Raw genomic sequence first — 14,725 nt, 5'->3', positions numbered from 1 at the left:
GCCAGTGGCTCCTTCCAGGGCTCCACTGGGGATCTCTCAAGCGTCCATGCACAAATGCATACATGCACAGGCGCCTTTTTTGCCAAGGCCCACAATTACGTCAACTTTGACAGAGATCAAGCAAGCCAGGACGCCAGAGCACTGGGCTTTGCTGAGATTCCCAGATTCCCAAAGGTGCAGGGTGCTATCGACTGCACTCATGTGGCTATGAAAGCTCCCTGGCAACAGGCACTCCAATACGTATACAGGAAAGACGACCACTCGCTCAATGTGCTGCTGCTCTGCGGCCTTAAGAAACTTAACATGCAGGTTTGCGCTTGATACCCAGGAAGCGTCCACCACTCATATCGAGTAGATCGCAGACCCCGAACAACTTCGAGGGACCACACATGATCCAGGGGTACCCACAAGGGGCGTGGCTGATGATGCTCATTGAAGCGGTCTCAGATTCCTGCATAGAGAAGGTACAACTAGGCTCATGCTGCTAGCCGAACATTGGTGGAGCACACTATAGGGATCTTAAAGATGCGGTTCCGATGCCTGGACAGATTTGGCGGAGGACTTCAGTACACTCCCCAGAGGGTCTCACGGATCCTTGTGACTTGTTGCGTGCTGCACAACCTGGCGCGGCTAAGGGGAGAGGACTTCTCAGATGCTGACATGGACGAGCTGCATGTCTCCTCCATTGAGGAGGACATCGAAGGGGATGAGGGCATTGAATTGGAGGAAGCCAAGACTGCAGGGGAAGAGGCCATAGCACGGGCCAAATGAGGAAGGCATGCATGAGGCCCCAATTGTCACCAGATTCCATGAGGATGATGATGAGTTGCAGTGAGTGCTCTCTTGGACAAGTGCCCTCCATCATTAACACCAGCTTTGCTATTCTTCTCATTTCAACCATGCATTTCAATATGAGGGTGAATAATTATACATGAAGTTCACATTGTCCTGATCCTTTGTAGGATGATGAAGCCTCAGGACCACATGTCCTTGCTGAGATGAGGTGCTAACTGGAGGAGGGAGTCCTGGCATCAGATGTCAGAACATGCTGCCTCTTCAAGCGTCTTTCCAGCATCCCAGTCACAACAGCAGCCTACAAGAGCCAGGAGCTATTCCACTATCCTCAGTGGGCTTGCAGCTGTATGCCTTCAATCTGACAAAGCTCCTCAAGGAGATCCATCTCCAGCAACGGGACAATGCATTTTGTGTAATGTCAATGGTGAAACTGATAGGTGACACTTGGGCCAAGGCAGCCGAGGACGTTCCACAGGTGTGCATCTATTCTGAGATGACTCAAGCCTCAGTGTCACCTTCTTCTCTATCACATTAACATCTGGCACTTTCAGTTAAGGATGCTGGCCTGCTTTTATCCTCACCCTACTATGCATATGGAGAAGCTGACGACATTCAACCACTTGCATGCCAGACATTCAAATGCCTCCTCTTTAAGAGGCACATTGTGTGCTCATGGCCAGCTCTGACCTTTGCAAACTCCAAAATGCTCAGGCACCATGAAGCCCCCAAGGTCATGACTCATTGCTAATAAAGGGCAGACTTCAGCTTCAGTACATCCTTGCTCCTATCCCACTGCTGCCCTCACCATTGTCTAAAGTTACGATGTGCGCTTCCAGAGTACGCTCAAAGGCTCTACTGACCGCCAAACATCACCATTTGCAATTAGCACCACTCGTCTCAGTGAGCATTTAGGTGATGGGACGCACAGTGCTGCATCCCAACATTGTGATGATGGTCTTGTGGCTGCAATCCAGACAGTTACAGGTTGAGAAATGCTCAAGGTTGTAGGTTTGAGCACCAGCGCAATAATGTGGCTGAGGGGCAAAGTTTTAGCACCTGGAGATGGCAAGATCCTCCCACTTATTGGTGAGCTTAGCAGGTGTACACTTGGAAAGTCGGAAACGTGGTTGGCAGACAGCAGTGCACGAGCTCGGTGTACAGGATCATAGCATGAGAACCCTGCCGGAAGACAGAGAGCACATGGAGTTGCACGATATATGACCCTCCTCCATGTGTTAACACATCTCTCCTTGTATACTACACCTTCACTTTTGAAGAATGCAGATGAGATAGGAGAACACCTCTGCCTCAATCTTGCACAGCCAAGAATAAACATGACATGACCCTGCAAAGCACATGAATGACGTTTGTTACACAAGCATACTTAACATTAAGGTTGAGGCATCACTGATGTCAAGAATGATGTGGAAAACGGCTACACACTGTGATATGGAAGCACACTACATAGATAAAAGGCCCATAATAGCTACATCTGCGCTAAATTGGGGGTGGAACCATGGTATCACAGCTGATTGACAGCAACACAGCTCATCATAAAAAAGAGGCATACACAAGAGATGTGAAATGGGTGCGATTCTATTTACATTTGTGAACATTATATACATGTTGTGGACATCTGTGCCACCGTTGTTCTCCTAAATCTTTTTAAACTTTCCTAACCCTACTGTTACATCTTGATGCTTCCCTGACATCCATAGCGGAGGTGGAGACAGCCTGCTGACTGCTACACCCTGTTGTCTGTGACGACCTTGGCGGGCACCCTCTGGAGGGCTGAGACCTGGAGGGCTCCGGCCTGCTTTGGGTGGGCTGCTGTGGGGCAGGTGCACCCTCCTAGGCCTGTGGAGCTGGAGGCGGTGGGATCACAGGAAGAGGGGATTGGGATTAGCCGGACAGTCCCTGAGTCAGCTGGGTGGATGGCCCCAGGGTGTCCAGCTGCTGGTCCTCCTCCCTATGGGTACCCAAGGGCCCCTGGCTGACTCCTTGAGAAGGGGCAGCTGGGGATCTAGGTGCCCTTCCCCCTCTCTCACGTAGCCATTGATGGATGCCACCAATGGCTGCAGCAAAGGAGTGCTGCTTCTGCAACAGTGCAGGACTGACCAAGGTTTCCATGACGGCCACTATTTTACCAGTTTTGACCTTGATGCATTGGCATACTGGTGCTATCACCTCAGACTGAATGTGGATGGACTCCTCCATCGTTCATGACGATCTGAGGAATACAGCTGACATCCAGTGATTGTCGCTGCAGCTCCACCAACTCATTTACCAAGTCTGGAGGCTCTTCATCTGATTCGGACTCAGCAGGATCCTGGCCTCCAGCAGTTTTCAGAGTGCCAATGACCTCGGATGTCCCTGCCTCCACCTGTTGTGGACCAGGTTGTGTGCTATGCTCGCCATAGCATGACCCTGAGGCAGCTCTAAAACTAAGTCCCACCGAGGTGTTTGTCTCTGTGATGCTGGAGATGTGGGTGAGCGCTGTGATGGGGCTTGTACGGTGCTCTCTTCGGACTCCTCATCCGCACTGTCATCGGCGCTGGAGCCGAGGACCTAGCCATTGTGGATGCCATTAGCACTTTCCAGAGGTGGCTATGAAAAGGAGAGATAACTAGTGCATGGCAGGCGACTCTAAAACAGGACAAAGTGCTCACAGTATGGTTGTCTGAGGGATGAGCTGGTGTAGGATCCTCACTTGGATGTGCACCACCCATTTCACCGAAAATGCAGGCACGGTCCATGTCCTCTCCGGCCAGCTCGATGGCTGGATTCTTGAAGGGAGTGAGGACCTTAATTTCAGCCACTCTGCCCCAGGTCTGAGACCTCTCCCTTCAATTTGTGTGTGAGCTGGTCCTGCATGAAGACAGATGGCGAATATGAGCAGGACGCATGCCAGGGCAGATGAAAAGGATGCCCGCCATGTGTGGGTGGTGAGTGTAGCCATGGATGGGATGAGGACGCAAACTGCAGAGGATATGGAACCAGATAGATATGTGAAGGTGTGTGTGAGAGAGTGAGTGGTGATGTCCCTTGAGCTGGCAGCATGTGAAATGCCACTAAATGTCGGACAGGCTGGTCAATGTGTGTAGAGAGTGATGAGATTGTTGACTTACCCTGGCAGCATGGATGAGATCATTCATCCTCTTTCTGTACTGGGTAGCTGACCTCTTCTGTGCTGCGCTGGCACTGACCACTGCTGCCTGCGCCTGCCAAGTCAGAGCAGTGAGGTTGGTGGACCTCCTCCAACCATCAAGGGGGTAAAGAAAATAGCGGATTTCATCCAACAGGCATTCCAGTGAGGAGTCATTGGATTTTGGAGCAACATCCCTTTTGGAGCCATATCTTCCGTGGAGTATTCCTAGACAGAAAACATTGACAAAGCTGTGCACAGGTGCCGTTTAAATACAGTGCCCGGAGTAAGGTAGAGGTGAACTCACAGCACGGCGGGCAAATCGGAGGCTGCCTGCCCGCGATCCGGCGTGTTTCTCTTGCACATATAATTAATACAGCAGGGAGCTGACGATGCAGTGCAAAAGCCCACCATTAGGGCCGGCAGGTAAAATGTCATTTTTCACGCCAGCTGCTGCACTTCGTGCAGTTGAACCACTGAACAGGCAGATGGGGCTGCAGTTTAATGTCTCATCTAAAACACACCAATAATGCAGCATGCCCTCGCTATTGAACCAAAGTGTCAATCAGTGCTCTAGTAGGGTTTGAACAATTGAAGAAAACAATACTTAATTTCCTCTCCTATATAGGCACCCGTGGCTAATGCAAGTCTCCACCCTCAGACTGGCATAGCCCTCCCAGTCAAGTAGAAGCAGCCCACATTCCACTCTGCTCCCATTCTTGATTGCACACAGGGAGTTTACAGGTAAACCGCAAAATGTAATCTGGTAAGAACTTTGAAACACCAATTGTTGTGTTGTTACCTAAGAGTTTATGTTTTTCAAAACAGTAGATGTAATTGTGACAATATATCATTGGTGTCAGTATTTGCACTCCTTCTGAAAATATAAATATAGTAAAAAGGTAAGACACACTACCAGGTAACAATGGCTTTCCTCCCACCAACAACCTCCCTTACTCCAAACTCTTGATTTAGGATACATTCCAGTGGAGCAGGACTCCTGTCTGTGACAGAAATGCCCTCACCCCAGCCACTCCCTCTACTCAAACCTCCTAACACAGCCCTAGCTACATTTCTAGCCTGGGGATGTTTGTGCGAAAAGGTGAATGTCCATTTCAGATGTTAATGAATGACTGTTCAAAATGCATTTAAAACACAAACGTCATTGACATCCTTGTCCTCATCTGGCAACAGTGTATTACTTTACAATACTCTTGAAGAAATTCAGTGGTACAAGATTAAAATGTTAATTTCTAACAGCAAAGCTTATTCCATGCCAACTTTCCTTTTATTACATAATATCACATTTGATGTTTGTCCTTTTGGCATGGCTTAGAGATGACAATGGCAATGATACAAAGTACAGGGATTTGCAAGTGCATTATCCTACTGCTTTCCATGTCTCAGAATTATGTTTTAATCTAATCCAAATGGGTGGGATCACAAATTATGTTCGTCCATAATACAAAAGCATCCATAGTTCAGCACAAACTGGGAACCTCACTTATAAGAACCAAAAGAATGGCTGGTATATTACACTGGCACAAAATAAGACTGGATGGAGGATCCAGTAAATTTTGCAACAAAATACTACAGTTGTAACGAGTGTCCCTCAAATTGATGCCAATAAGTTCACTTAACTATGCTATAAACATATAAGAAGCTTCATGTACAAACATTTGTTTTTAAACTAGTGTATGCACTAGCTAGATAAAATGTGCCACATTCATTTCTATATGATGACTGAATAATAATTTTCACCTATCACTGACCAGGGGCAGAATATTGCCGTCAGTGTGTGGGGGCGGGCCCGACATGTAATGTTACACGAGATGACGTCGAGTGTGTGTCCCGATGTCATCGCGTGTCATTTCGATATTTCGTTCAGCGGGCGCGCTCCGGAGGCGACTGCGCGCCCACCGAACTGTCAATGGCCTATTAAGACCATTAAAAAAGTAATTTACCTCATTGACAACTCTACCTGTCCGTTCTTAAGGTTGGCGGGCAGGTGAAGAGCCCAAGCGGCCTTCGTGTTTTTTAGGAAACCTCATCCACGGGCAAGATGAGGTTTCCTGAAGGCTTTATAAAATAATTAAATACATTTTGCAAACTTCACAAACATGTCCCAGCTCATGTAACACTTTGGTAGAGCCATCTACTAAATCCCACTCCCTTGCTTTTTACTCTTGGCCCAATATTCTTTTCATTCAAGTATTTGCCCAATTTATTTTTGAATATTGTTACAAATATGAGGTTTATAAGATTGTTATATTTCAGGACTGTGTCTTTAATTTAGGATTAAATAAAGGGGGTCATCTGACATTTCTTGAAGTCTGGCTAACAACAGGCCTGGGTGACATGGCTGTTAAAGATTAAAGGGAGGCCCGGTCGTTTTGCTGGAAAGAAGGTATAAAGTGTTCACAATTGGAGGCAATGGCAGCAGTACTTGTGTTTACAGTGGTCAGGCTGCTAGTCTCCAACATCCCGGGAAGGTGTTGAGAATGTCAGGGTATAAACAGTTATACTTTAAAATATCCATTTACTTCCAAGATGGATTAGAGCTGGGGTCTGAAGAATAGCTAATCATCATTAATCTACCCGGATACAAGGTCCATGTGATTCACGATACCTTGGAAATGGACTTTAAGAGCAGAAGGGTTTCTAAAATATCCCTGAAACCTCAGATACACAGGCAGTCTTCCAGGATCCTGAAGCGAGAGAGTGAGGGCGAGAGAGGGGGCGGGGGCGAAGGAGGGGACGGGGGAGGGGGCGAGGGAGGGGACGGGGCGAGGGAGATGGCGGGGGCGAGGGAGATGGCGGGGGCGAGGGAGAGGGCGAGGGAGAGGGCGAGGGAGAGAGGGCGAGGGAGAGAGGGAGAGGGAGAGAGGGAGAGGGCGAGGGAGAGGGCGAGGGAGAGGGCGAGGGAGAGGGCGAGGGAGAGGGCGAGGGAGAGGGCGAGGGAGAGGGAGAGGGCGAAAGAGAGGGCGAAAGAGAGGGCGAAAGAGAGGGCGAAAGAGAGGGCGAAAGAGAGGGCGAAAGAGAGGGCGAAAGAGAGGGCGAAAGAGAGGGCGAAAGAGAGGGCGAAAGAGAGGGCGAAAGAGAGGGCGAGGGAGAGGGCGAAAGAGAGGGCGAGGGAGAGGGCGAAAGAGAGGGCGAGGGAGAAGGCGAAAGAGAGGGCGAGGGAGAAGGCGAAAGAGAGGGCGAGGGAGAAGGCGAAAGAGAGGGCGAGGGAGAAGGCGAAAGAGAGGGCGAGGGAGAAGGCGAAAGAGAGGGCGAGGGAGAAGGCGAAAGAGAGGGCGAGGGAGAAGGCGAAAGAGAGGGCAAGGGAGAAGGCGAAAGAGAGGGCGAGGGAGAAAGAGAGGGCGAGGGAGAAGGAGAAAGAGAGGGCGAGGGAGAAGGAGAAAGAGAGGGCGAGGGAGAAGGCGAAAGAGAGGGCGAAAGAGAGGGCGAGGGAGAAGGCGAAAGAGAGGGTGAGGGAGAAGGCGAAAGAGGGGGCGAGGGAGAGAGAGGGCGAGGGTGAGAGAGGGGGCGAGGGCGAGAGAGGTGGCCGGGCAAATGTGAAAGGGATAGTGCCTGCTGCCCTTTAAATATAGCATCCACACCTTTAACCCCTTGAGGTAATGATGGGAACGGCGACTTCCTGCCTGCCCCCACCATGAAAAAATCAACTAGCACCTTGTGATGCATATTTAATGAGCTGAAAAGTGAGTGGTCAGCCACTCCAGCGGAAATCACTCCCACTTCCATGCCCACCACCGAACTTAGGCTCCAGAACGGAGATTTCGACAAATGTTATTATGGAGTCTGCTTTCACCACTCATTCAGGCAGTGTATTCCAGATTATTGCAACTCATTGTGTTTAGAAAAATGTTTCCTTTGTCATCTCTGGTTGTTTTACCAATCACATAAAAAATGCAAGAAATAGGCACAGAAAAAGGTCATAGAATTCATCAATCCTGCTCCACCATTCAGTAAAACCATAGCTGAACTTACAAATCAACTCCACTTTCCTGTCCTATATATACACTCTTAATTCCCCTAGTACCCAAAAACATACCAAGTATCCACTGCAGTAGAGAAATTCCAAGATTCACAACGTACTAAGTAAAGAAATTTCATCTCACTTCGGTCCTAAATGGCCAACACCTTATCCTGAAACTATGACACCTATTTCTACACCCTCTAGCCAGAGAAAACAGCCTCTCAGGAACTACCGTCAAGCCTTCTAAGAATCTTATGGGCTGAATTTTCCGTCCAGTGGGAGGGCATGCGCCCCACCTGATTGGGCATAAAATCGTGCAAGATGACGTTGGCGAGCGTCCCGGCACATAGCACACTTGCGCGATATTTCGCTCGGGGGGGCGCATGCAAAAGTCGGAAGTGCGCCCACCAACAATTAAAGAGGGCAACTAAGTCCATTAACAGCGCGACAGTCTCCGATTTTTTGTGGCCTGTCCAACCTGACAGTTGGCGGACGGGTGAATCGGCCAGGCAGACTTTGCATTTTTCATCAAACCTCATCCAAGGGTGGGATGAAATTCCCATTATGAAGTAAAATAAAAATAAATATCTGTGGGCAGCATTTTTATCAGCTATATTTTCACATGATTGTGATGCATGGACATTTTTTTCCACTTTTAAAACCTTTATTTGATGATTTTCAGGTCTGCAGCTCCGAGGCAGCTGTCTGCCTTCAGGGAGCTTTCTCGCGGCACTCACCCTTGCCCGCGGTGACATCATCGCCAGCCCTCTTCTCGCTCCCACCCCGGCAGCGCTGAGCATTTCAGTATGCGTTTCATGCTGGCTGGCTGTTAATTTGCCAGCCAGCGTGAAATCGGGGTCGGGTGCCGATCGCAATCGGTGGTCCATTTCCCGACCGCTCCCGGGCCCGCCAAAGGTAAAATTTAGGCCTACATGTTTCAATGAGATCACCTTCCAGGGAATATAAGTCCATTGTACATGTCCATCTCTCCCAATAAGACAGCCTTCATCCCCAAAACTGACCCATTTATTCTTATTCTCCATTTTATATCTGTTAACCAATCCTCAAACGATGCTAATATACACTCCTTTGAGCCCTAGTCTTGTGCAACAATTTCTCATCTTACAGAATGCCTTCTGAAAATCCCAATTTTCTACATCCTTTGGTTCCCCCTCAATTACTCTGCTGGAACAATTTTAACATTTGCCAAACACAATTTCTCTTTCATTAAACTCTGCCCAATTTTTCAATCGCCCTTAATTATAGATTCTTGCATTTCTCTGACATCAGGCTAAGTGGCCTATAGTTCTTTGTTTTCTCTCCCTCTCCTTTCTTGAACAGCAGGGTTCTATATGTTAGCGTCAAATACACCTTAAATCTAGAAAACATAAATTCTGATTACCGACCATCTACCACTGTAAACAGTTTCTCCTTATTCACTTAATAAAAACCATTCATGATTTTGAACACCTCCTTTCACCTTTGCTGCTCTAAAGGAAAGAGACCCAAGTTTCTCAAGTCTCTCTACATTAGTGAAGTCCCTCACCCTATTAATAAAGGTCAAGAAACCAATATGCTTTTTTAACAGCCTTCTCAACTTGTCCCGCCACCTTCAGAGATTTGGGCATATATAATCACAAGTTTCTGTGCCTTCGTTTATGTTGCATTTCCTTATTTTATTACCAAAACATATCACTACTCACGTCCGTGTTAATTTTCACCTACTATGTGCAATTCACTGTCTGTGTCCACCTGAAGAGTGTTATTATCCTCCACATTGTTTACTACATTTTTGAGTTTCATGTACCGAATATAGATGCGTAAAAGTCAATTTTGTGTCGAAGTCAATTTTGTGTCGATTATGTGTAAAAGTCAACCCAACGACATTTGGCTTAAAAAACATAATTTTTCACGTATCTCATGCAAAATTCAATGCAGTTCTCCTTATCCACCCTCTCCATCTCGTCAGTGAAATTAATCAAGTTGATGTAGTATCCGCATTCACCCTCTCTACCTCTTTAAGAATTTAGTCAAATATGATTTGCCTTCAACAAATGACTGCTGGCTTGCATATATTAATTGCTTATTAATTCTGTCCTGCGTTGTTGGCTCAAAGTTTCCCTGGTGTTAGGCCAGCAATGTTTCATCTAAGCTGTAAGTGTGCACGCCTGTACAGCAATTATGAACATAACGCATAGGCTGCTCACAAGCTGTCTCGAAGATGCACAGTCACACTAAAAAAAATTAATAGGATCATTTGTTGCCAAGTTTATCCCTCTCCTTTTCGTAAACAGAGGTCTAACATTTGCAATCCTGCAGTTCTTTGGCAACAACTCCCATATCCAAGGATGATTGGAAGATTGTGGCCAAAATCTCCACAATTTCTACCCTTGCTTCCTTCAGTAACCTACAATACATCCCACCTGGACTGGGTAACTTTTCTGCTTTGAAGATTGCCAACCTTTTTAAGTACCTCCTCTTTATTTTTAACTTAGCCAATATCACTACTGCCTCCTCCTTTAACACTACATTGAGAGCAGCCTCTTTTCTTGTGATGACAGATCCAAAGTACTCATTTTAGTACACCTCAGCCATGCCCTCTACCTCCACAAGATCTCTTTTTGGTCCCTAATCAGCCCCATCCTTCCTTTGATTGCCCTTTTACGATTTATATGATTCAAAAAGACTTTTGGCTTCCCTTTTATATTAGCTGCTAATCTATTCTCAGACTTCCTCTTTGCTTCTCATATTCTTATTTAAGCTCCCTCTGTACTTTTTACATTCACCTTAGCGCTCCACGATGTTATGAAACTTACAATTGTCATAAGCTTTTTTCTGTCTCATATTAAAAAGGAAAATTAGCATTTACATAACGTTTTTCATGACCATCGGACATCTCAAAGTACTTACAGCCAATTAAGTATTTTTGATGTGTAGTCACTGTTGTTATGTAGAAAACACAGCAGCCAATATGTGCACAGCAAGCTCCCACAATCAGCAATGTGATAATGGCACGATGACCTTTTTTTAATGTGAACTGGGGATAAATATTGTCCCGAACACTGGGATAATTACCCTACTGTTCTTTGAAATAGTGTCACAGGATCCTTTACGTTCAAATATGGGCAGAGAGGGCCTCGGTTTAACATCTGATCTGAAAGACAGCACCTCTGACAGTGCAGTATTCCTTCAGTACTGCATTGGAGTGGCAGCCTTGATTTTAATGCTTGATTTTAACCTCCAGATCTTTCGTCATACAGGAAGTTATAGATTTCACTGAAGTTAGCCCATCCTTCTGTTAAGTATTTTTTACACTTGATTGTACCTTGCCATTTTTCATAACTATTTTAAACTATAGGTGCACCCCCCTGCCTACCCCTTGAGAGTAATATTGATGTGAAGATATTTTTTTGGAATGACAATAGAAGCTCAACAAAGAAAAGGTAAAACATGGGAAAACATTATTTTAAAGTGATCAATTTCTTTACAAACATGCAAGTCTTGGTAAGATAAGTCATGTTGCACAACTCTGAAATGGAATGGAGTTGTAAACTTCCTGCTGGCTCACACTTACCATCAGTAAATGTTCTATGCACCCATTTAAACTTTTGCTAACATTGCTTAATTTCATTATCCATAAAATATTGAAACGTTGTATAAAAGGGCACAGTTCTCATCATAAACTTATGGTCCCCTTCTTTCAAGCTTTATAATTAACATATGATTACTTATGTGATTCATTCTTAAGTGGTTTTATCTCTCCCATCACCACCACCCCCCAAACCTGATGATTAGATCAACTGCACACACTCCTGATAAAGGTACACTTCATCTACTAATTTTGCCATCATAAAACAATATACCAAAACTAAATTCTGTATTCAGTTCCTTATTATGCAATATTTTTGTGGTCCAGTGAATCTGCTCTTGCACCCCACCTCCCCCAGTGTGCTATTAAACGTCCGCTGACTCTAATTGTGCCTATAGTTGGCTGCTCCATGATGCATTCTTTTTTTATTCACTCCTCCCACCCTCCACTGATTTCTCTGCAGCAAAATAATTTTTGGTGTGTTGGTTTTTTCTTTTAGCCCAATGCTCACTTGTGTTTGCTGTGGGGGCCAAGAATAAACACTCACATTTATATAATGCCATTAATGTCCCCATAAAAACATTCCAAGAATTCCACACTGTGAGGCCTAGACAGCTGAATGGTAGGGCAAAGGGACTGAGGCTCATGGTCAGAGTCAGAAGAAACAAGAGTTTTTTGTGGTAGGAGTTAGAAAAGCAATAAGACAACAAAAAAAAACTGTCGCAACGAGTGTGGGGCGGCTTGCACCGAGGTCGAGACAAAACATTCTCTTCATGCACCAGTGAAACATTTTGACAGCACTGCAGACTTGGCGCTGCAATGAAAGTGGAGCACACCCGCAGAGCTGCATCACTGCACTTGAAAAAAATAAAGGACACGTGGAGAATGTATAATGGCTCCTAGGGATGTTCCTTATAACACCAGGGAGATAGTTTACTATATACAAGGCATTTAGGTCACAGACTCACCGCTGGAGCAGCTGACAGGACAAACGGGATGGTCAATGATATGAAAGATAAATGTGTGTGTGTGTGTGTTTGGGGTGGGTAACCCCAGGCCACCCCCTGTGTAAGTCACTCAATGGCCGGGAAAGGGGTGAGCCCCCGAGCTGCTCTGAACCCGGTTCATCGGCTGACAGGGATTGATCAAAGTGTACTCACTAGGAACCGAGAAGTGCTGGTGCTCTGATCGATAGCACCAACCAGAGGTATCCCGGACATGGTGAATGAGCTGCTCCTAAAACCAATTATCTCCCGGCAACCGATCAAATCAGGCGCTGACCCCCGTCTCCACAGCGACTGCTTCCCGACGCCGCCTCCGCCCCTCCATGGCAACGCTGCAGCCAATCGCCAACAAAGGCATTGTCACACAGCCAATCAGTAGGCAGAGGAAGCTGCCCCGCCTTCCTGGGATACCTAAGGCGAATGAGAGGAGGAGAGGAGGAGAGGAGGAGAGGCGGGCCCTGGACTAAGCACCTTTCCCAGTTGTAGGCTGGGCCAATGCCAGTTGCACTGCAATGAATATCTCGGAACCATCAGAAATCAGCTTTATGAGCAGAGGAGGTGTGTGGGCGATGTCCCATAATTGAGTGGCTGATTGGGAAAGGCCTAGGCCTGATTTCTCCTGCTGCTCCGACATCCTTGTACTGGATGAGCAGAAATTTCCTCCCAAGTAAACACTGGCAAAATCCAAACCATTGCGTTCGGTCCCAGCTACCAACTCCGTTCTCCATCCACACCGACTCCATTCCTCTGACACAAAAGCAAAATATTGCAGATTCTGGAAATCCGAAATAAATACAGAAATGCTTGAAATACTCTGCAGCTCAGGCAACATCTGTGGAGAGAGAAACTGAGTTAAGTAACTCTATCAGGTCCAACATGTTTAATCAGCACAGGGATAAGTTGAACATAATAGGTTTTAAGCAAGTGAAATGGGGGGGGATTGTGGAAAAAAGAACCAAAGGAAGGCCTGTGATAGGGTGGAAGATAGGTGAGATTAAAATTGCAAAAGAATTAGGGGCATTGGGTCAAAGAAGCTGGTAATGAGATAGTAAAGAACAAAACGTGTTGAGAGGAGGTGTAAATGACTGATAAAAAAAACTGCTGTCCAAAAGCAGAAACAAGTGAAAAATATGAAACATGTAGTGCTTTTTGTTTGTTAGCCATATCATAACTCACACCAAGTCCTGCTCACCCCCTCCCTGCCGGGTGTCCTAAATTGGCTCCTAGACTGGCAAAGTCTCCATTTTAAAGTTCTCATCCCTGTTTTCAGATCCCTCCAGCCCCGACCCTCCCTATCTGTAACCTCCCCTAGCCCTACAACCCCCTGAGATGTCTACCCTTCCAATTCTGGCTACTTGTGCATACCCAGTTGTCTTCTCTTCCCCATTGTCAGCCATGGCTCCTGCTACCATGACCCTAAGCTCTGAATTTCTCTTCCTAAACATCTCTTTCTCTCTCTATCCTTTTAAGATGCTCCTTAAAATGCCACCTTATGCGGCTCACTGTCAAATGTTGTTTGTTGCTCTTGTGAAGTGCCTTGGGATGTTTGATTATGTTGAAGTGCTATCTAAATGCAAGTTGTTATTGAAATCAAATGCAAAGTTAATGAAACATGACTTTTTAAGTATCTCACTGCAATAAGTAAGCTCAGTCTATAGGTTTTAGTGCCTTCGCAAACCATGTTGGATCATTAAGATAAAAGCAAAATACTGCAGATGCTGGAAATCTGCAATAAAAGCAGCAAATGTTGGAAAAATTCAGCAGCTCTGGCAGCATCTGTGGAGAGAGAAACAGAGTTAATGTTTCAAATCCGCATGACTTCTTCAGAGCTAAAGAGAAGTAGATATGTGATGGACTTTATACTTTTTGAGAGGGCATGGAGCAGATGGAACAAAATAGGTCAGGGGTAGATGGGAGTTCAGAAGGGATTGACAAAGATATCATTGGAGTGTTAATGGTAGTGTTAAAGATTAAAGAAGGTGCTGATAGTGGCATAAATGTAAAACAACAGGATGTGTTAATAGAACAAATAGTATAGTAGTTAATAGTAGTAGGAATAGCCACAAACATTATATTGCTGTAGTGTTTCCATCCCTTTCTCCTCCGCAAACCTAAAAAAAAGAGGAAGAGGCAGTGCCTTCAGGAATGCACCAGAACTGCGAGGGACACTTTTCTGAAAGTGGGTTTTAAAGAAAAAGCAGCTGATTGGT

At 46.0% G+C, this 14,725-nt stretch overlaps 1 protein-coding gene across 4 annotated transcripts in view; it reads right to left on the bottom strand.

Annotated features, from left to right (window-relative positions):
* Window positions 1-14,725, bottom strand: part of LOC144691599 (glycerol kinase 3) — a 149,967-nt gene that overhangs the window by 101,579 nt on the left and 33,663 nt on the right. For 2 of the 4 annotated variants that reach the window (XM_078559848.1, XM_078559851.1), the window contains exon 1: window positions 4,857-4,951. The exons of 1 other annotated variant lie outside the window; for it this stretch is intronic. In XM_078559848.1, coding sequence (XP_078415974.1) covers window positions 4,857-4,922 — 66 coding nt within the window. In that variant the 5' untranslated portion in view covers window positions 4,923-4,951. Of the gene's footprint in view, window positions 1-4,856; window positions 4,952-12,671; window positions 13,186-14,725 lie in introns of those variants that run through there. One more of the 4 variants, XM_078559849.1, reaches the window with a different exon arrangement.

The sequence above is a fragment of the Cetorhinus maximus genome, chromosome 16 (genome assembly GCF_964194155.1).
Source record: "Cetorhinus maximus chromosome 16, sCetMax3.hap1.1, whole genome shotgun sequence".
NCBI classification, from domain to species: domain Eukaryota; kingdom Metazoa; phylum Chordata; class Chondrichthyes; order Lamniformes; family Cetorhinidae; genus Cetorhinus; species Cetorhinus maximus.
The sequence above is the reverse complement of the archived record's forward strand: the minus strand, read 5'-3'. Positions and strand labels throughout refer to the sequence as shown.